The following is a 20,688-nucleotide window of genomic DNA, read 5'->3' on the forward strand; positions in this document are numbered from 1 at the left end:
TCTCTTTGCTCTTTCTCTGTCCACAAATTCCTGGCTTACTCTAGTGGTCATTTAAAAATCCCTGGCCAGCTTATATTCAGTTTTGTCAGGGCATGTCACCAAGAGAGTGATGCAGAAGCCTAGCCCCAAAAGGGTTTTTTGTGGCAACTCACACTTAATCAATGATATTTACTGAGCACTTACTGTGGGAGCAGGGCATCTTCATCAGCAACAATGTATTACATATAGAGTTGGTAGACGTGTTCCCTGCCCCAAAAGTTTGCAGTCCAGAGGGAGACACAGATATTAATATAAATATATTTCAGACATGTACCTAAGTGCTGTGGGGAGACTATCAAGTGTTTAAAGTGTACACCAGATATTCAGAGTTTCCCATATTTGGAAGAAGGGGGGTTAGAGCAGGGGGTTTCAAGTCTCAAATCAGGGGAATCTGATGAACCTAATGAGACATGGAAAAATGCCCCTGTGAAAGGAGTGAGAAACAGAGAACCAGGAGACAGTGAGGCCATAAAGGATAAAAACAGCTGAAGATGCCTGCGGGAGGGGAGGGAATGACTAAATTAGCATCCTTTGGTTAATTTGCAAGGATTGTCTATCACTTTTTTGATGAGTTACAGATTATAATCCCTCCCATTCCCTGAGCCTGATGAGGATTCAACAACTGGGCCATCCCCTGTTTCTGGCTTCTAAGAATGTGGAGGAGAGGACTGTCTTGATTTATACCAACTCCTTTTGTTCGCCTTTAGGAGAGGTCAAGCCCTGAACAAATAAAAGTGCTTCCATGGTGGCAGTACTTGTTCCCAGGAAACCTGGTGCTACAGTACTTAAGTGACTAGAGCCATGAAGCAATCCTTCTTCATAAAGCAATAATGTCCCTTTCATGGTCTGAAGTTCTGATTAATCCTGGAAGCCACAGCCCAAGGAGGAGGAGATGATCGCTTAGTAACCACTGTTCCCGATGCACACAATTCTTTTAATACTTCCCATTACACAACTCTGTTCTAGTATAGATCTGAATTAAGCCACATGCAACAATGGTTAAATGACTCTAGAAAATGCAGAGCATCTCTAAATTCAATAAAATGAAAGACGCTATTCTATATCAGATAAAGCTACACTGCCCATTTCTGCCCCCTTAAAGGTTCTACGCAAATTTAAATTTTGAATGTATCATCTGTCTCAAGAGTAAAACAACCTTCCCCTTTGGCACCAGTCCACTTTTACTACTCGGGAGACGCACACTATTTCTAGGCATAGCTAGCAGAAAATATACTTCACACAAAGTAACAAAAACTCCTTATATTTATTTTTTTTTGTTTTTACCAGCATCCAACCACCCTACAAATACTAACGAAATAGTTAAGCTAAACAGTGTGAGGAAAAAAAAAAAACAACCTCGCATGCTTGCAGACACTTGAGTTTACTGCATTTCTGCATGTAAACTACTAATTAAATCTTGCCCTGTTTACATTAAAAATGCTTTCATTTATGCTTTTGCTGATAAGTGGGCTTATCTTACAGTCTATTTGTTTAGTTACAATCACCCTCTTCCAACTCTGTTTTCCCTCCTGAACTGCAAGGAACTGAACTGCACTCTCAAATGGGCTCTTCCAGAGTCTTTCTGCCCTTCCAGATTCTTTTCCTCTAAATCAGAGTGGTATTGTGGATCACCCTTTCCATTCATTCCCACTCACTCACTGCAGAGCAGAAGGGACACTTTCATCCTTACCCCAGCTCAGTCTCAATACTAAGACCAAGTGGTGGAGACTTACCCCTCCCCTGAGATCTGGAAATACTTTATGAGACAGCAATTTGAGCTGTTTTTGAAGTTTCCTCCACATCTTCCACAGAATGACAGGCCTTTCATTTTCAAGAGGGAAACCCTTTACTTATATTTACTTGAACACCATCTAACCTGCACCATGACTAACTTTTCATTCTTTGTTCTACTGTTGTGGGCCTCATTTTAAAACACCTAGCTTTTAGCATATTGGTTAAGATGCACACCTTTGTGTTCTCTAAAAGGTATAAGACAGCACATGTTTTGGCAAAAGTGAAGAGCAAAAAAGAGCCAAAATCATTTTTCGGGCACCAAATAGCTCACTTAGATATCTCGTTAAACATCTTAGTTTGCACTGGAGGAGTCAAAGATTTACTTGACTGTCTTTCTGAAGCACTGGTAAGTGTCAAAGGAAGAGCTAAAGTCTATCTACTGAAGCAGTTACAAACATGGTCTGTGACAACAGTTCATTTGATACCTGAAAAGTCCCATATCTACGCAGAGCAAGGCCAAAAGCTCTGAGATGCCCCATTAATCATGGTGCTGAATGTGTTATTTCATCTGCGGCTTAAAGGCACTCAGGACAAATTTTGTGAGTACAATCTCAAATCTACCTGCTACCCAAGGAAACCAGAAAAGACTAAAACAAGGTCTTTTGCCGCTCAATTGGAATAGATAAGAAAAAAAAAAACCCACACACATACGGGCAAGAAATCTAACTCTGAAACGACATTATGTGGCACAAAATAAATGCAATCTCTAAAAAATTCCGTACTTGGGTCCCTTTTTTTAAAAAAAGAGAGAAATGATTAGACACCAAGTTGCAGGAAGTTGTGTGTATATGGTAATGGCTTCAGGGAAATTGATAATAAAAACTCATTTTGGAGAAGTATAAACACCCTCTATACCCAAAGATAGAACTGAAGACTAATTCAGGAAGTTATTCAACAGTTCATAAAGAAATAGGAAGTTGTTGACAAACTATCTGAAGAGCCATTTCCTGTAGGAAAAGCAACTACAAGGCAGCCGAGGTGCAGAACTATTTTCTCAAAGCATGATGAAATACAGCAGTTATCCATGCGCGCTCAATCCATAGTGCGAAGAGAGCCAAATTGTAAGATTAAATGAATGACTGAAAAAGGAGGATTAGCTGTACTACATGTACCCCAAAATATTTATAAAAATAGAACCCTGTTCAGGCCGCCTAACTCTGGTCCAGGTAGTTGACCTGTGCTGTTACTACTATAGTAAAATATTTCCATGTGCTCTCTTACCAGGATGAAGTAGATGCTTTCTTCACAGCTCAGACCATTGGAATGGCCTCCTCAGGAAGGAGGTCTTTAAAAGTAGGACTTTTTTTTTTAATGGCATTTGTTAAGCGCTACTATAAGTCAATCACTGTTCTAAGCACTGGGGTAGGTACGAGATAATTAGGTCGGACACAGCCCCTGTCCCGCATGGGGCTCACAGTCATAGTAGGAGGGAGAACAGGTATTTAACCCCCCTTTTATAGTTGAGGAAACCAAGGCACTGAAAAGTTATGTGACTTGCCCAAGGTCACACAGCAAGCAAATCGCCAGAGGCAGGATTAGAATCCAGGTCCTCTGACTCCCAGGCCTGAGCTCTTTCCACCAAGCCACTCTGCTTCTCGTTTGCTACTGCTATTCCTTTGGGATGGTGGAGGCATTGGCCAGCCCTCCGTGGATCTTTTCTGGATGGTGAATGGATCGATTTTAAAAGTAAGCCAATCATCCAAACCTCTGGGACCCAACGACACATCACCTTGTATTTTTATACTTAATTGGTATCTAAAAGATAGTCCACATAGCATTCTGTAACACATTCACAATATTTGACTTTCAACTGGTTAAAATTTAATTTCAGATTATTTGGCATGCTTCAAAATGATACATGAAATATTTCTTTTAAATCTTCACCCACCCCTGACCAGGAAAGCAGCAATAAGGAAATATCTGCATTCAAATAAAAGGCGAAGTGAGATGTTCATTTGTATGTCAGCCTCCAATGCACCAAAAGGTGATTAAATTCTTCAGATTGATGAGTACCAAGTGTCCAGTATTTAGACATCTGAAAAATCAGTTTAAATCCCAATGCACATTCCTTGTGCTTACTCTAGATTTACAGAATTTTCCCTCTATCTTCACCAAGATTCTAATACTGTTTCAGGGCAGTCTACAAATTACAGTACTAAGATAAAATGGTCTAACTTACTGTTTCAGAGCTGGATCCCACCTTAACAGAAGCCAAACATCTTCGTAACTGCCATGGCCCTTGAGTTACTCCCACTCACTCTCTCATTATATAAGAGGCACTGATCTTCGGATGGTTAGAATACGATTTCCCACATTGCGTCCCACTGAGCTATGCCAAGAGGCATAGCATCATGGAATCGGCCAGCAGTTGGAAAAATTGAACACATAAATGTCCTAAGTCAGGGTACATTGTTTCCAACCTTTTCAGAAAGGCACATTTTGCCTACAGCGGATAATACCTAGGATGGTAAAAACAACAGAAAATGAGGCTCAAAAGAAAAAGGTAAAAACTGTGACTACTTGAAGAAAAGTGGTCTTTCCCGAGAAGACTGCTTCATTCACTCGCTAACCCTGAAGGGCAAAGTGTCGGAAAAAGATTGTGTCTGAAATGGAATCATTTCCAATTCCTACCCACTAGAAAGGCTACTGGAAATACCTCAAGAAATGCTTAGGGAGGAGGTTAATTAAGGGAAGCATTCCCTCCAGAAAAACTATCTAAAAAGGGACCTATTTTTGAACTGGGTTAAGAATGCCCTAATGCTCAAAATAAGGAAGAGTGTTTACTCATGCCGAACCAGAGGCATTGGTGGTCTCCAACCTATAGGCAGCATGAGAAGAGCTAAAAACTTATTAAGAAACTGTAAACAGTCTTCAGCTGTTCTCAGAGTCTCCCCACAGCACTGAGTAAGGAAAGCCGAAAGCAAACAGCCTATTAAGCTGTTTAAAATCTCCCCAGGTCAGCATGTGACCCAGCAGGGAGAGGTTCAAAAAGTACAGCCTTTATTTTTCTTCCTAACAACCTGGTTTGTTTCCACTCCTTTCCCCTTCAAGACACATCCTTCACAGCTAGCAGCTCTTTCAATCATTTACTTTGGATGTCTGCTTGAGAACAAACCATCTTGCTCATGCAGATGAGTTTGCCAGACTTGTGTGTACTTTCCAGTCTCAGGCTCTTTATTGTTCTGGTGGAAACTGACCCTTTGAAATGGATACCAGGACACCAAGAAGGGGCAAGGGGAGAAAAATAAACCTTGCAGAAAAACTTGAAAGATTTTCTGGAGTAATAATGAAACTGTAGAAAAATTTAAAACCTTTCCTGGGCTCTTCACCTAAAAGAGCAGAAAAATATTTCGGAGCTCTTTAAAACAAACTGTTTCTCAAAATATGGAATGAAAACCCATGTTCAAAAAACTGAAATATCAAGGTGCAATGGTACAGCTAAAATGATATTACATGCAATTTATTTGGATAAAAGACTCTTCAATCTCCCCAACTTCCTTTAAAAAGATTAAGATTTTACTATGAACTAGTCCAATTAAAAAACTTGAAATACTTCTCACTGTCCCAAAGAAATCAAACCTCTATATTGTTAGATCAGCTTTATATAAAACAGAGTTACTCCTCTCTAGTCAAAACTATTACTACTATTTCTACGTTTCGAGTCTTGAACATTTTTTCCTTTTTTGGTAACCCTGAAAAATGTTTTCCACATCTTTTAGATGAAATGGGTCACAGACTTAAGGGGACTTTGTCTCTAACTTTAAAATTAAACAGGAAAATAACAAGTACAATCCAGCTTCGATGGATCTTTGAGCATTCCATTAGAGCATCTGAAGGCCAACTGAACTTCTTGGTGGCCATTTTCAGAGGGCGTCAGCGACACTAGAGTACTGCCCAGCTTAAAAAAAAAAAAGGGTGACACTCCAAACCTGATAGCCTGGATTAAGCATTTTAGCCATCAAAAGTTTCAAAATATTGTCATATCAACTGTCAAAAATTGATTTTCAAGTGTTTGGTTTCTAAGATTTTCACACCAAACTTTTTAAAATGGAAGTATCTTGTACTTTAATGCTCAGATTCGTTTTGTGACTTTTTCCACTTCGACAGGAGAGATGCTGCCACTTTAAAATTAATTTGGCAAATTGCTGAGATGTGCAAGTCCAGTTGGTTTGGGCACTTTTTTTTTTTAATGGTAGTTTTTCAGGAACTAGGCACTGTGCTGAGCACAGGAGTAAGAAACAAACTAACCAGTTTGGATGCTATCCGTGTCCCACGTCGGGGCTCACAGTTTTTAATCCCCATTTTACAGATGAGGGAACTGAGGCACGGAGAACTTATGTGAGTGGCCCAAGGTCACACAGCAGACAAGTAGCAGAGCCAGGGTTTGAACCCAGGTCACCTGATTCCCAGGCCTGTGCCCTTCCCACTAGGCGACTCTGGTTCTCTTGAAGTCTCGCTGCTGCACTTGAAATCTCCGGAGTTGCACGTTCCAACACACCTGCACAATCATTTTCCCCAACAGCACCAGACAATACATATTGATTGAATGAGCTTTAATACAGCAAAAGACAACTATATATCTTCTTCCGCTCTTGAAAATGTAATTGTCAAATGAATGGCTTGCCCCACCACTACCCCCCACCTAGTTTACTTACTTCAGAAAATATCTCTGACCAGAGGATGTCTTTGCCATTTCCCAGCCTGCTGGCAGTGGCACATCATCAGGGATCTCGAAGGACGACTGGCGGAGGTGTTGAGTCGAAGGAGAAGCTCCAGGGCCTGAAAGGACTCCAGAGGGTGTGAGTGTCCCCGGAGAGACAGCTCCCAACTGCAGGGAAGCCGGAGAGGAATGAGCTCGGACATGCTGAGGAGTCAGGGCTCCTGCGGTTCCTGCATCAGTGCTTGCCTGTTGGGAGTCCAAAGTGCTTCCATTAACCTCTCGCTTAAAACATCCATTAGGCGCACCAACAAACGTGAAGGATGCATCACGACACGATCTGACTGCGATATCCCAAGACCTTGAGAAAAGAGCTCTTCAAAAGTAGCCGCCTCAAAATAACGGATAGGGCTGGCTCTTGAAAATGCTTGCGTGGGTTTCTCATATTAAGGGCAGGCTCTACTTCTACAGCCTTCACTGAGGAGGATTCCCTTAACCGCAACACTCAGCCTGGCATTTCAACAAATACTACTGGCACCATTCGTCTCAGAGGACGGGGCAAACGCATTTAGCAATAACTGAATGAAAATCTGCCCGACCTAAAAACAATCTGTAAGGTACGAAATACGCAGGTCTGAAACAAAAGAGTAGAGTTTCAGCAATCCATTTAGCCTTAAAAGAGAATTTTGGTCCTGGTTTGGGAAATGTCAAGTATCAAGAAAATTAAGTTTCTTAAATTGATTAGGTAGGTGTGTGAATTTTTCTTTTTTTTAAAAAAAATCAACTTCTCTCAACCAAACTCTCCATGAAATTCATGCAAATTTCTTCACAGTACGGATAAATCCTCAAGGAACAGAGTACATTCACAAACACAAGTTTTAAAGGAGGTTTAAGCAGCTGATGTTACAAAGAGTAATTATTTTTTGCTTAACAACTGGAAGCCGTCATTAATTTCAGCAGTTGTAAGCATCTGGACACTGCAATTTTTGTGGCTTACCGAGAATATCTGCTCCAAACCCTACACCCTCTTGTACTTCTTGGGTATAATAGAATCCGATCAAAATTAGGTCTTGGAATACTAATGTACTTAGAATTTCCCCCAAGTACTCCTGTGCAAACCTGAAAAATATGTCAAGTCAGTCTGAAACCAGAATCAGAACCCATAACTAGTAAAAATTTTTCTTTTTAAACATGGAAATGCATTTCAGTAATAAACCTACAGGGCTGGGGTCTCCATGACTTCTGCAAGCTTCTAAAGTACTTGTACAGGGCTCTGCACACAGTTAGGCCCTCAACACATTTGACAGTAAAATGCTGAAAGATGGAGAACCAGAAGTTATAATTGATGTAGTGTGAATTTGCAAAGAAAAAAAAACCACAAATTGAATCAACAGATTAAGTAGCTCTACAGCATCATGGCTTGGGTTGTAAATATGAAAATCAGCACAACTATTGCCAGAAAGCTGCCAGCACCCAGAAGTTATTAACTGCCTTGCACTCATTCAAGTTTTGCATTTGCGGGGTATACTTTTACAATCCCAACTTCTTTGTGCGGGCTGTTGAATGTTCGTTTCAAGTAATGGATTTAAAGTGTGGAAAATGAATACAGAATGCTTAATCTAGTTTGCAGTAATTGTTAGATTTTTTAAAACCCATTCACAGCCAAAATTTTATCCCTGCATAGCTATAGAATGTTTTCAGCTGTAGAGTTGTTGGGGGGGAGGGAGATTGTGTGTGGAATAATGCAACTAATGCTTAAGGGCAGTGCTCAGATTTACAACCTAATCAACTCCTGAAAAGTTGGGATTTTTAATTGAACCAATTTCTCCAAATATAAATGGGAGATTGATTCCTGGATCAAGATCAGATACCCTATTTTTACCAAAATTACCCAGAATTGTGAGACCACGATGAGGTCGCAAATAACAGACAAGCCCTGGTCATGTCACAATGACTTTGGGACCAAGAACATGTGAGAAGAGATTGATTACAGTTCTCGTGGTTCCAGAATTGTGAACTCAATAGGATGGATAATTCCTGAATCGCTACATGAATGGAGTATATCGAGTCTGAGAGGTTCCGCGATAGGGCAGGACTTTTACCTCAATACACATGAAGCGGATGTATCAACACTCCCTAGTGACCACCTAGCAGCCATTCCCGTGCCTCTTAAAAACTTATCCTTTCACCCTCAGCTTTTAAAGTGGTTTCCAATGGCTCACAGGGGTATCCCTGTGCCCACATGCCAGAGTTAGGGCCACAAACGAGGCTACTGTGGTGGAGTGTTGTAGTGTTGAAACCAACATACCGAAAAGCTGAAAAAGAGTGCAAGGATTGAAACTTGTGTCATTCGGTCGAAACCAGAATGTAATAACGTGTGCATTGTTCTTGAATCAGAGACCTAAACTTTCTCTCATCTAACCTAGAGGCACACATTAAACAAAAACCCATTTCTAGTCCTCGCTTCACTCCCTGATTTTAGAAGGTTCAAGGGAGTTGGGGATGGGGGCGGGGAGAGAGAAGCAGAGGCAGGGAGAAGGGGAAGGATCAACTATTCTTTGCATTCAGGACACTCTGGGCTCCAAGAAACCCGAAGGTAGTTACTTGAAAAATCAATATCCATCTTGGAACAAGTTTCACCTTACAAAACACTTGTTGTGCTCCATGCTTCAAAGTTTAAAAGAGTTTTAAATACCTCAAAACAGGGCGTTAAAATGCTGTCAGACCCTTAAAGGAAAGGGAGGCAATGTGAAGAAATGGTCATTGAATTAACAAAATATATATCTGTATAAATATATATGTCCGTATAAATAGGGAAGGAACATAGCTTTGTGGATGGAGTACAGGCCTGGAAGTCTGAAGGTCTTGGGTTCTGAACCCGGCTCTGCCATTTGTCTGCTGTGTGACCTTGGGCAGGTCACTTTGCTTCACTGTGCCTCAGTTATCTCATCTGTAAAATGGGGATTGAAACTGTGAGCCCCACATGGGACCAGGATCGTCTCCCACCCGATCTGCGTGTGTCCACCCCAGCGCCCAGTACAGCGCCTGGCACATGGGGAAGCGCTTCACTAATGGCCCAATTATATACTTTCAGAGAAGCCACGTTCCTAGCCCCGAAGAAGGCTGGGCTTCATCACTTTTTGAAGAGTTAGTCATCGCTTCCCAAACACCAACTTTTAATCATCCTTGCACTACGAAAGAGTCGGCATGAGTCAACCTGCAGGACGTTGCCAAAGACTGCTTTAATGGGCGCTCAAAGCGGAGCATTGTAGTGGCGGGGCCGGTCCTGGGCAATCCGGCAGCCAACAAAACATTCCCAACTCCCAAAGTCGACACGTGAAAACGAAAACGTTGAGATTTATTTCGGGGGTGAGGAGGAGGAAAACTTTGTGAAAAATACCTTCGAGATCAACTTTAAGGGAAAGTTTTGGCCTGGGGGGCGGGGGAATGGTGAAGAAAAAAATAATAAATAAATGCTTTCTTTGCTTCCAAGGAGGGAGGTCGGGGAAAATGGAGAAAACATGAAGGCTTTCTGTACTTCCAAGGAGGGGGGCGCGGGGGGGGGGGGATGGGGAAAAAAATAAATGCTTTCTGTGTTTCCAGGGAGGGAGGTGGGGAAAAAAATAATTTTCTGTACTTCCAAGGAAGGAGGTGGGGGGGGGGGGGGAGAAATGGGATCAAAAATAAATGCTTACTGTGTTTCCATGGAGGGAAGTGGGGGAAAAAAGTTTTCTGTACTTCCAGGGAGGATGGTGGGGGGAAAATGGGGGGGGGGATGCTTTCAGTGCTTTCAGAGAGGAAGGTGGTTGGAAAAATGGGGGGGGGATGTTTCCTGTACTTCCAGGGAGGGAGGTGGTGGTGGTGGGAATGCTTACTGTACTTCCAAGGAGGGAGGTGGGAGAAATGGGGAAAAAAATTTATTCAATCGTATTTATTGAGCGCTTACTGCGTGCAGAGCACTGTACTAAGCGCTTGGGAAGTACAAGTTGGCAACATATAGAGAGGGTCCCTACCCAACAGTGGGCTCATAAATGCTTTCTGTATTTCCAAGGAGGGTGGTTGGGGAAAGAAAAAATGCTTTCTGTACTTCCAAGGAGGAAAATGGGGGAAAAAGTTTTCTGTACTTCCAGGGAGGGAAGTGGAGGAAAAATGGGGGGGGGGGGGAATCCTTTCTGTACTTCCAGAGAGGGAGGGGGGAGGAATGGTTTCTGTAGTTCCAAGGAGGGAGGTGGGAGAAAAATTGAGAAGGGGGAGAAGAGGAAATACTTTCTGTACTTCCATAAGGGGGGAGAAATGCGTTTTGTGCTTCCAAGGAGCGAGGAAAAAGGGAGAGGAACTAACCCCCCACTCCCACCCCCCAAATCGAGCCGGAAAACTAGCGAACAATTATGCGCCTCCCGAGGAGGCTGAGCAGCCCCCCGGCGGGGGGATGGGGAGGAGGGGGCGGGACCCCAACTCCACTTTAGGAACTCGTCCGGCCTACGCCCCAGCCGGCAGGCCGACCCCCACCCCGGGAGGGCAAGAAAGGAAGGCAGGAAGGAAGGAAGGAGGGAAGAAAAAGGAAGGAAGGTAGGTAAGTAGGTAGGTGCGGGCCGGAGGAGAGGTTCTTGCCTTGTGCAAGCCCACCGAGTTGCACGGAACTTCTCGCCGAAACTTTCCCCACCCCCTTCCTCCCTCCCTTCCTTCCTCCTCCCGCCCGCCCCGGGCAATGGGGGAAAGGGGAGACCGAAAGGAAGGAGGAGGAGGAGGAGGAGGAGGAGGGGACAGGGGGAGGGAAGCCCTGCCCGCTGGAGACGGCCTGGGGCTGCCAGCGTCGGGGGGACCACGGGAGGGAGCACGGAGGGAGTAAGGGGGGAGCATTGAGGGAATAAGGGAGGGAGCACCGGGGCAATAAGGGAGGAGCAGAGAGGGACTAAGGGAGGGAAGCACAGAGGGGATAAGGGAGGGAACAGAGAGGGACTAAGGGGGCAGAGAAGGACTAAGGGAGGGAGCACGGGGGGATAAGGGAGGGAGCACACGGTGGATAAGGGAGGGGGCACGGGGGGATAAGGGAGGGGGCACGGGGGGATAAGGGAGGGGGCACAGGGGGGATAAGGGAGGGGGCACAGAGGGGATAAGGGAGGGGGCACAGAGGGGATAAGGGAGGGGGCACAGGGGGCATAAGGGAGGGGGCACAGGGGGCATAAGGGAGGGGGCACAGGGGGCATAAGGGAGGGGGCACAGGGGGCATAAGGGAGGGGGCACAGGGGGGATGAGGGAGGGGGCACAGGGGGGATGAGGGAGGGGGCACAGGGGGGATGAGGGAGGGGGCACAGAGGGGATGGGGGAGGGAATAAGGGAGGGAACACAGAGGAGATAAGGGAGGGAGCACAGAGGGGATAAGGGAGGGGGCACAGAGGGGATGAGGGAGGGAACACGGGAGGGGATAAAGGAGGGAGTATGGGGGTCTGGCGGGGTTTTTGGGGTTGTGTGCGTACCTGCCGTGAGTGCGCCTTGGGGTCCGGGGGCTTGAAGAAGGAGTCGGGGAGCTTGCGGAGCCTCATGGGCACGGTGTGCGGCACGTTGGCCGTCTTGGGGTTCATGACGGCGTTGAAGAGCGCCTCCAGGTCCGTCTCCGAGTCCCCGCGGACGTGGACGATCTGGTGGCCGGCCGGCGGGGGGCCGGACCCCGCGGCGGCGGAGGAGGAGCCCCCGGAGGAGGAGGCCCCCCCGGCGGAGGAGCCCGCGCTCCCGCCCGCGGGGGGCCCGGGGGGCCCGGGGGGCTCCGGGGCCGGGGCCGGGGGCGGCCCTCCCCCCGGGGCCGGGGCCGGGGCCGGATCCATGTCGACGGACGGGAGCCGCCCGGAGGGCTTCCCGGAGGCGGCGGCGGGCGGGCGGGCGGGCGGGCGGGCAGGCGGGCTCAGAGCCCCCCGCAGCCCCGGGCCCGGCCGGGGGCTCCCCTCGGGACGTCCACCTTCTCCCAGGGCCCGGCCGCCCTCCGAACAAACTTTCTTCCCAAACTTCCTTCCCTCCTCCTCCTCCTTCTTCTTCCCGGGCCCTCCGGAGCCCCGCCCCCGGCCCCACGTGACCCCCGGCCCCTCCTCACCCATCCCGTCCCATCCCATCCTCCTCCCATTCCCAGCCCTTCCCAACGGCCCGGGCCTTAAAGGAGCAGCCGCCCCCGGAATGATGATGATAATAATAGTGATGGCATTTGTTAAGCGCTTACTATATGCCTCCCATTCCCAGCCCTTCCCAACGGCCCTGGCCTTAAAGGAGCAGCCGCCCCTGGAATGATAATAATAATAACAATAATAAGGGCATTTGTTAAGCGCTTACTATGTGCCTCCCATTCCCAGCCCTTCCCAACGGCCCGGGCCTTAAAGGAGCAGCCGCCCCTGGAATGATGATGATGATGATAATAATAATGATGGCATTTGTTAAGCGCTTACTATGTGCCTCCCATTCCCAGCCCTTCCCAACGGCCCTGGCCTTAAGAGAGCAGCCGCCCCTGGAATGATGATAACAATAATAATAATAATAATAATAATAATAATAATAATAATGGCATTTGTTAAGCGCTTACTATGTGCCTCCCATTCCCAGCCCTTCCCAACGGCCCGGGCCTTAAAGGAGCAGCCGCACGTGGAATGATGATGATGATGATAATAATAATAATAATGGCATTTGTTAAGCGCTTACTATGTGCCTCCCATTCCCAGCCCTTCCTATCGGCCCGGGCCTTAAAGGAGCAGCCGCCCCGGGAATGATGATGATGATAATAATGATATAGCATTTGTTAAGCGCTTACTATGTGCCTCCCATTCCCCAGCCCTTCCCAACGGCCCGGGCCTTAAAGGAGCAGCCTCCCCGGGAATGATGATGATGATGATAATAATAATGGCATTTGTTAAGCGCTTACTATGTGCCTCCCATTCCCAGCCCTTCCCAACGGCCCGGACCTTAAAGGAGCAGCCGCCCCTGGAATGATGATGATAATAATAATAGTAATATCATTTGTTAAGTGCTTACTACGTACCAAGCACTGTTCTAAGCGCTGGGGGAGATACAGGGTCATCAGATTGTCCCCCGGGGGGCTCACAGTCTTCATCCCCATTTGACGGATGAGGTCCCTGAGGCCCAGAGAAGTGTAGTGATTTGCCCAAAGTCACACAGCAGACAAGTGGTGGAGCTGCGATTAGAACCCACGACCTCTGACTCCCAACCAATCGGCAGTATTCATTCATTCATTCATTCATTCATTCATTCATTCATTCCATCGTCTTTATTGAGCGCTTACCGTGTGCAGAGCACTGCACTAAGCACTTGGAAAGTACCATTTTACAGATGAGGGCACTGAGGCCCAGAGAAGGGAAGTGACTTGCCCAAGGTCACACCGCAGACGAGTGGCGGAGTCGGGATTAGAACCCACGGCCTCTGACACCCAAGCCCGGGCTCTTGCCACTGAGCCACGCTGCTAGTCATCACCATCATGCTATTTGTTAAGCGCTTTCTAGGTGCCAGGCACTGTACTGAGCGCTGAGGTGGGCCCAAGCAAATCGGGTTGGACACAGTCCCTGTCCTCCGTGGGGGCTCACAGTCTCCATCGGCATTGTACAGAGGAGGAAACTGCGGCACAGCAAAGTGAAGTGACTGGCCCAAGGTCGCACAGCAGACAAGTGGCCGAGTCGGGATGAGAACCCAGATCCTTCCGACTCGCTAAGGGCTTACTATGTGCCAACCATTGTGCTAAGCGCTGGGGTAGGCCAATCAGGTTGGATACAGTTCCTGCCCCCTGTGGGGCTCACTCAATCCCCCTTTTTTACAGAGAGGCTCAGCAAGGTCACACAGCAGACATGTGGCAGAGTTGGGATTTGAACCCAGGTCCTTCTGCCTCCCACGACCCGTTGCTCTAATAATAATGATGATGATGATGGCATTTGTTAAGCGCTTACTATGTGCAAAGCACTGTTCTAAGCGCTGGGGCGGGATACAAAAGTGATCGGGTTGTCCCAGGTGGGGCTCACAGACTTCATTCCCATTTTCCAGATGAGGTCACTGAGCCTCAGAGAAGTGAAATGACTTGTCCAGTGTCACACAGCAAATATGTGGCGGAGCGGGATTAGAACCCGTGGCCACTAGTGGCTAGAGCTAGTGGCTGTAGCCACTAAGATACGCTGCAGTGATCTTTGGTGTCACTGGAAACCCTCAGCGTTTACTCTTTTATTTATAGACCTTGGATTTTTTTTTGTAAACTCGCCCGGGTCAAGAGGAATTGGCCAGAGCCAAGAAAGTGCACCGACTTGTTTCAGATTCCTCAAGAATTAAAAAAATGCAACCTTGTCACTGCAGGATGACTGAAGTTCATGATTATCCCGGTAACTTGGGGAAGAAAAAAAAATTCTGATTTTAAAATTCCATACCTCTCTAACAGATGTCTTGGGTTTTGGTGGGATTTTAGAGACAAAACTATGAGGGAATTTGCATTTAATACCCTTAATGAAATTGAGTAGGGTTTTAAAAATTCTAGGAAGGAGAAATTGTATTTTGTGGATGGCAGTTATGGAATTTGGGAATGGAATCTGGACTGGCTTCAAGTTGGAGAAGTGTCTCGGAAAAGCATTAATCTCATCACCTTAGCGATTACTTTTCCCTATTTTCTGAAAAAATTATCTTTTGCCAAATTCTGGCCATTTGGAATATTTTTCTTTAGGTTCAGATTCCCGTCCCAGTACTAGTTCCCCCCTGAATCTGGAAAAGGATGGGTAAAAATTCAAATGATTCACACCTAATTTTGACTGTCTCCCCCCTGAATTTTGAAAAGGTATCCGTCCCTTAAACTAAGCTTTTACCAAATAAATACATTTTCTTGCAATGCTTTAAGTTGATGCTTCTGTCACTCATCCGTATAACGTTTCATCGTTAGAGACCTTTTCCATCTTTTAATAATGGCCAATTGTTCGAACACATTCTTTGTTAAAATGGCCTTTTCATTGTTTTAAGCTCAGACTGAGGGGAAGAAAAATAGGTGCCTGTACGGTTCGGTTTAAAACTTTCTGCTCCAGGAAAAGTGATTTTAGGACAATTACACGGGTTTACTGTCTATGGTATCCAACAGATTGACGTTTCCCAATTAAACCTAACAAAGTAGTGAGGTCTTGTGTAAAGAGTATGAATCTGGGAGTCAGAGGACCTGGGTTCTAATCCTGGCTCTACCGCTTGGCTGCCATGTAACCTTGGGCAAGTCATTGAACTAATCTGTGCCTCATCTGTAAAATGGGGATTAGATCACCCTCCTACTCAGCCTTTGAGCCCTAGGTGGGTCAGGGACTGGATTTCATTCATGCATTCAATTGTATTTACTGAGTGCTTACTGTGCGCAGAGCTCTGTACTACATGCTTGGGAGAGTACAGTACAACAATAAACAGACACATTCCCTCCCTACAGCGAGTTTACAGTCTAGAGGCAGGGATTGGACCTGAGTGTTTTATTTATATAGAGATATATACCTACATATATATATATCTACCTATATACCTATATCTATATATCTTTCTACACATATTTACCCACACTTTGTACGGTGCTTGGCACATAGCAAAAGCTTAACAAAGATCACCATTATCATTAATATCTTGGCCTTAAAGAGCCACTTTTTCCAAGTGCAAAGATTTTAAAATTGGCTTTACTGGGAGGAAGCGGGATAGTCGCCTTTGTAGCCTTTATACCTCTAGAATGGTTATTATAATATGTCTACACAAAATCACCAACATTGAGGCTAGTATTTACTAAACACTCACTTCCATATTTAAAATTGTGAAACATCATCAGAGCAAATATTTGTAAATGTTCTGAAACTTTTTTTTTTGCATGTGACATTACTGCAGAATTTTGTGTCCCACTGTCTTGGGAACTATAGAAACTGAGGACCAAATTTTGATCTACTTTGTTAGGAAGCACAGGGAGAATAAGTAGGGAGGAACCAAACAGTAACAGTAGTTTTCAGAGGAATGAGATTTATTCTCAGAAGAATCCCATATAATAGTAGCATTCATTTGATTAATCGTTGCAAGAAAGTCAAGTGTACCTCTGCTAAAATTTGAACCTGTTGCTTAAGTAGGGATTCTTCAGATTTTTTTTAATAATATTTCTATGTTCTCCAGTCCCCTTCTTGACATTGTTCCCTTGTATTACCTACTCTCCCAACCTCCTGTCTTCTTAACCCCAGTTTCTTCATCTTCATTGTATTTCCTCCTTCCCCTTACCAACAGAAACATTTGCCTTGGGCAAAGACTAAGCATTGGAAACTTCAAGCCAAAAGGAGGGGGGAAAAAAAATTCAAAAGTTGGAGTGAAAACCCGGTTTTGTAATGGAAGTTGTCTTGTAACTATAGTATTTACTGCTATGAACGCTATAATTAAAGGGCTAAAGATACAGAGGAGGCTGCTTTGTTCAATATTGTTTCACCTGCTTTAAATTGGAAACAGAATTACTTTGTAAGTGAATTGGAAGGTTGTTTGGTGTCATTTTATCTTCTGCAAGTGTCTCCATGGCCTTGCAAAATGCTATTTTATAACTGAGACATCCACGTGATAAATTTCAATCATAGGTTAGGAAGGGATAAAGAAAACATCCCTTTATTCCTCTTCTTTTGTGAATAGTCATCGGATAGAGATTGGTGCCTTGGGGAGTTAAACTTCTCTGGATCTCCACTGTGAAACTGAAAATTTAACAAGAACATACTGTGACAAGATTCTCTTTTATTTAACATTTCCTTTTAACCTCACTGAGAGAATCCAGCCTGACCCTTTAAAAGGGCCCATGCCAGGATCTCACTGGCCATGAAACAAACTCTAGCCTTTCACAGCTTTCTTACATCATGGAGTAAATCTGATCTTCACGGAGTAAACCTAATCTGTAATTTTGATGAGGCTGAAGTAATTATAATAGTAGTCGTCATAGTAGTAGCAGCAGCAGTCGATTCAAATAAAGTCGATTCTAAGAGAATGAATGATCAAGTACCTTCCTATTTATAATTTTCAATTCTTGGTTATGTCTGCAAATAGCCATAGGACTTAAAAGAGAAGCTTTCAAGAAGTTGATTCCTTCAATTGTGTTTTCTGAGAACTTAGAGTGTGCACAGCGCTCTATGGGCTAGGTTTTGGAGAAGTACAATAAAAAATAAAGATATGATCTCTGATTTCAAGGAGCTGACAGTCTTATGAGGGAAACTTTTATTGGGTGATCGCTTGGTGCCTTGTACTTAGGTTCTTTGAAGTATATAATTAGAAAGTAAACATTCCCTGCCGGCAAGCAGTTTACACTCTAATTAGGGAAACAAACAAAAACATTTAGATAATAATAGTCGTAGTAGTAGACTCAATAAAGTCAATTCTAAGAGAATAAATGATCAAAAATGCTTGGTAATGCCTCCAAATAGCCATAGGACTTAAAAGAGAAGCTTTCAGGAAGTTGATTCATTCAATAGTGTTTACTGAGCACTTAGAGTTTGCACAGCACTCTATGGGCTGGGTTTTTTGAGAAGTGCAATAAAAACCTAAAGATATGATCTCTGACTTCAAGGCGCTCACAACTTGTTGTGTGGGTGATCACCTGGTGCATTTGTACTGGAACCAGGTGGTTTGAAGTATAGAATTAAGAAGGTAAACATTCCCTGCCCACAAGGAGTTTACACTCTGATTAGGGAAACAAACAAAAGCATTTAGAGGAGCAGTCAAAATAAACCATCGAATGGGATAGATGAAAACACAAGAGTGGTGAGTAGGTGTAAATCACTGTTTCAATGCTAGAATTGGTTGATGGGTTTATTTGGCAGATTTCCGGGAAATGAATTGGGGAAGGTTTGTTGGAGGCGGTGAGATGGTAGGAGGGCATTGAATTATTCATCGTATTTATTAAGTACTTATTGTGTGCAAAGCCCTGTACTAAGCGCTTGGGAGAGTACACTATTACATCAGACACAGTCCCTGCCCATAAGGAGCTCACAGTCTAGAGGGGAAGATAGACATTAATACGTAGTGGATAGAGCGCGGGCCTGAGAGTCAGGGGGTCATGGGTTCTAATCCCGCTCGGCCACTTGTCTGCTGTGTGACCTTGGGCAAGCCACTTCACTGTCCCTCAGTTACCTCATCTGCAAAATGGGAATTGAGATTGTGAGCCCTATGTGGGACAGGGACTGTGTCTAACCCTATTTGCTTGTATCCACCCCAGTGCTTAGGTCAGTGCCTGGCACATAGTAAGCACTTAACAAATACCATAGTTATGATTATTACAAAATAAGAAGCAGCGTGGCTCAGCGGAAAGAGCCAGAGCTTGGGAGTCAGAGGTCGCAGGTTCTAATCCCTGCTCCACCACTTGTCAGCTGTGTGACTTTGGGCAAGTCACTTAACTTCTCTGGGCCTCCGTTACCCATCTGTAAAACGGGGATTAAGACTGTGAACCCCACGTGGGACAACCTGATCACCTTGTATCTACCCCAGCGCTAAAATAGTGCTTTGCACACAGCGTTTAACAAATACCATAATAATAATTATTAAATAGATAAATAAATAAATAACAGATAGATACATATGTGCCATGGGGAAGGGAGAGAGGATGAATGAAGGAGCAAGTATGAGCGGCACAGAAGAGAGTAGGAGTCAGGGAAGGCTTCCTGGAGGAGATGTGCCTTCGATAAGGCTTTGAAGATGGGGAGAGCAATTATCTGCCTGAATTATCTGAATGTGGGGAGATAATTATCAGTTTATCTGAATGTGGGGAGAGTTGTGGTCTGTCAGAATAGGGAAAGAAGGGAGTTCCAAGATAGAGGTACCGAGCAAGCTAGGGGGCAGAAAGTGAAGCATAAGCAGCGTGGCTTAGTGGAAAGAGCTCGGGTTTGGGAGTCAGAGGTTGTGGGTTCTAATCCTGACTCCGCCACTTCCCCAAGGTCACACAGCAGACAAGTGGCAGAGTCGGAATCAATCAATCAATCAATCAATCATATTTATTCAGCACTTACTGTGTGCAGAGCACTGTACTAAGCGCTTGGGAAGTACAAGTTGGCGACATATAGAGACGGTCCCTACCCAACAGTGGGCTCACAGTCTAGAAGGGGGAGACAGAGAACAAAACAAAACATATTAACAAAATGAAATAAATAGAATAGATATGTACAAGTAAAATAAATAAATAAATAGAGTAATAAATACGTACAAACATATACATATATACAGGTGCTGTGGGGAAGGGAAGGAGGTAAGGCAGGGGGATGGAGAGGGGGAAAAGGGGGAGAGGAAGGAGGGGGCTCAGTCTGGGGAGGCCTCCTGGAGGAGATGAGCTCTCAGCAGGGCCTTGAAGGGAGGAAGAGAGCTAGCTTGGCGGATGTTGGGAGGGAGGGCATTCCAGGCCAGGGGGAGGACGTAGGCCGGGAGTCGACGGCGGGACAGGTGAGAACGATGCACGATGAGGAGATTAGCGGAGATGAGCTCTCAGCAGGGCCTTGAAGGGAGGAAGAGAGCTAGCTTGGCGGATGTTGGGAGGGAGGGCATTCCAGGCCAGGGGGAGGACGTAGGCCGGGGGTCGACGGCGGGACAGGCGAGAACGATGCACGATGAGGAGATTAGCCGCAGAGGAGTGGAGGGTGCAGGCTGGGCTGGAGAAGGAGAGAAGGGAGGTGAGGTAGGAGGGGGCGAGGTGATGGCCAGCCTTGAAGCCGAGGGTGAGGAGTTTCTGCCTGATGCGCAGGTTGATTGGTAGCCACCGGAGATTTTTAAGGAGGGGAGTAACATGCCCAGAACGTTTCTGGACAAAGACAATCCGGGCAGCGGCGTGAAGTATGGATTGAAGTAGGGAGAGACAAGAGAATGGGAGATCGGAGAGGAGGCTGATACAGTAGTCCAGACACGATAGGATGAGAGCTTGAATGAGCAGGGTAGCAGTTTGGATGGAGAGCAAAGGGTGGATCCTGGCAATGTTGTGGAGCTGAGACTGGCAGGTTTTGGTGACGGCTTGGATGTGAGGGGTGAGCGAGAGAGCGGAGTCGAGGATGACACCAAGGTTGCGGGCTTGTGAGATGGGAAGGATGGTAGTGCCGTCAACAGTGATGGAATCAGAATCCAGGTCCTCTGACTCCCAAGCCCGTGCTCTATTCAAGTAGGCCATCCCGCTTCCTACTAAATGACCGCACAACTAAGTTTCTTGAAGGCAAGAAAGATTCAGA

General features: G+C 45.4%; 1 protein-coding gene across 1 annotated transcript in view; it reads right to left on the bottom strand.

Moving 5' to 3' along the window:
- Positions 1-12,160, bottom strand: part of YAP1 (Yes1 associated transcriptional regulator) — a 105,440-nt gene extending 93,280 nt beyond the window's left edge. The window contains exons 1-2 of the mRNA XM_038761734.1: positions 11,968-12,160; positions 6,489-6,739 (exon numbers count right to left, since the gene is read on the bottom strand). Of these exons, the coding sequence (XP_038617662.1) occupies positions 6,489-6,739; positions 11,968-12,072 (356 nt within the window). The 5' untranslated portion in view covers positions 12,073-12,160. The remainder of the gene's footprint in view (positions 1-6,488; positions 6,740-11,967) is intronic.
- Between the last annotated feature and the right edge of the window lie 8,528 nt (positions 12,161-20,688).

This window comes from Tachyglossus aculeatus, chromosome 20 (assembly GCF_015852505.1).
Source record: "Tachyglossus aculeatus isolate mTacAcu1 chromosome 20, mTacAcu1.pri, whole genome shotgun sequence".
Classification (NCBI taxonomy): domain Eukaryota; kingdom Metazoa; phylum Chordata; class Mammalia; order Monotremata; family Tachyglossidae; genus Tachyglossus; species Tachyglossus aculeatus.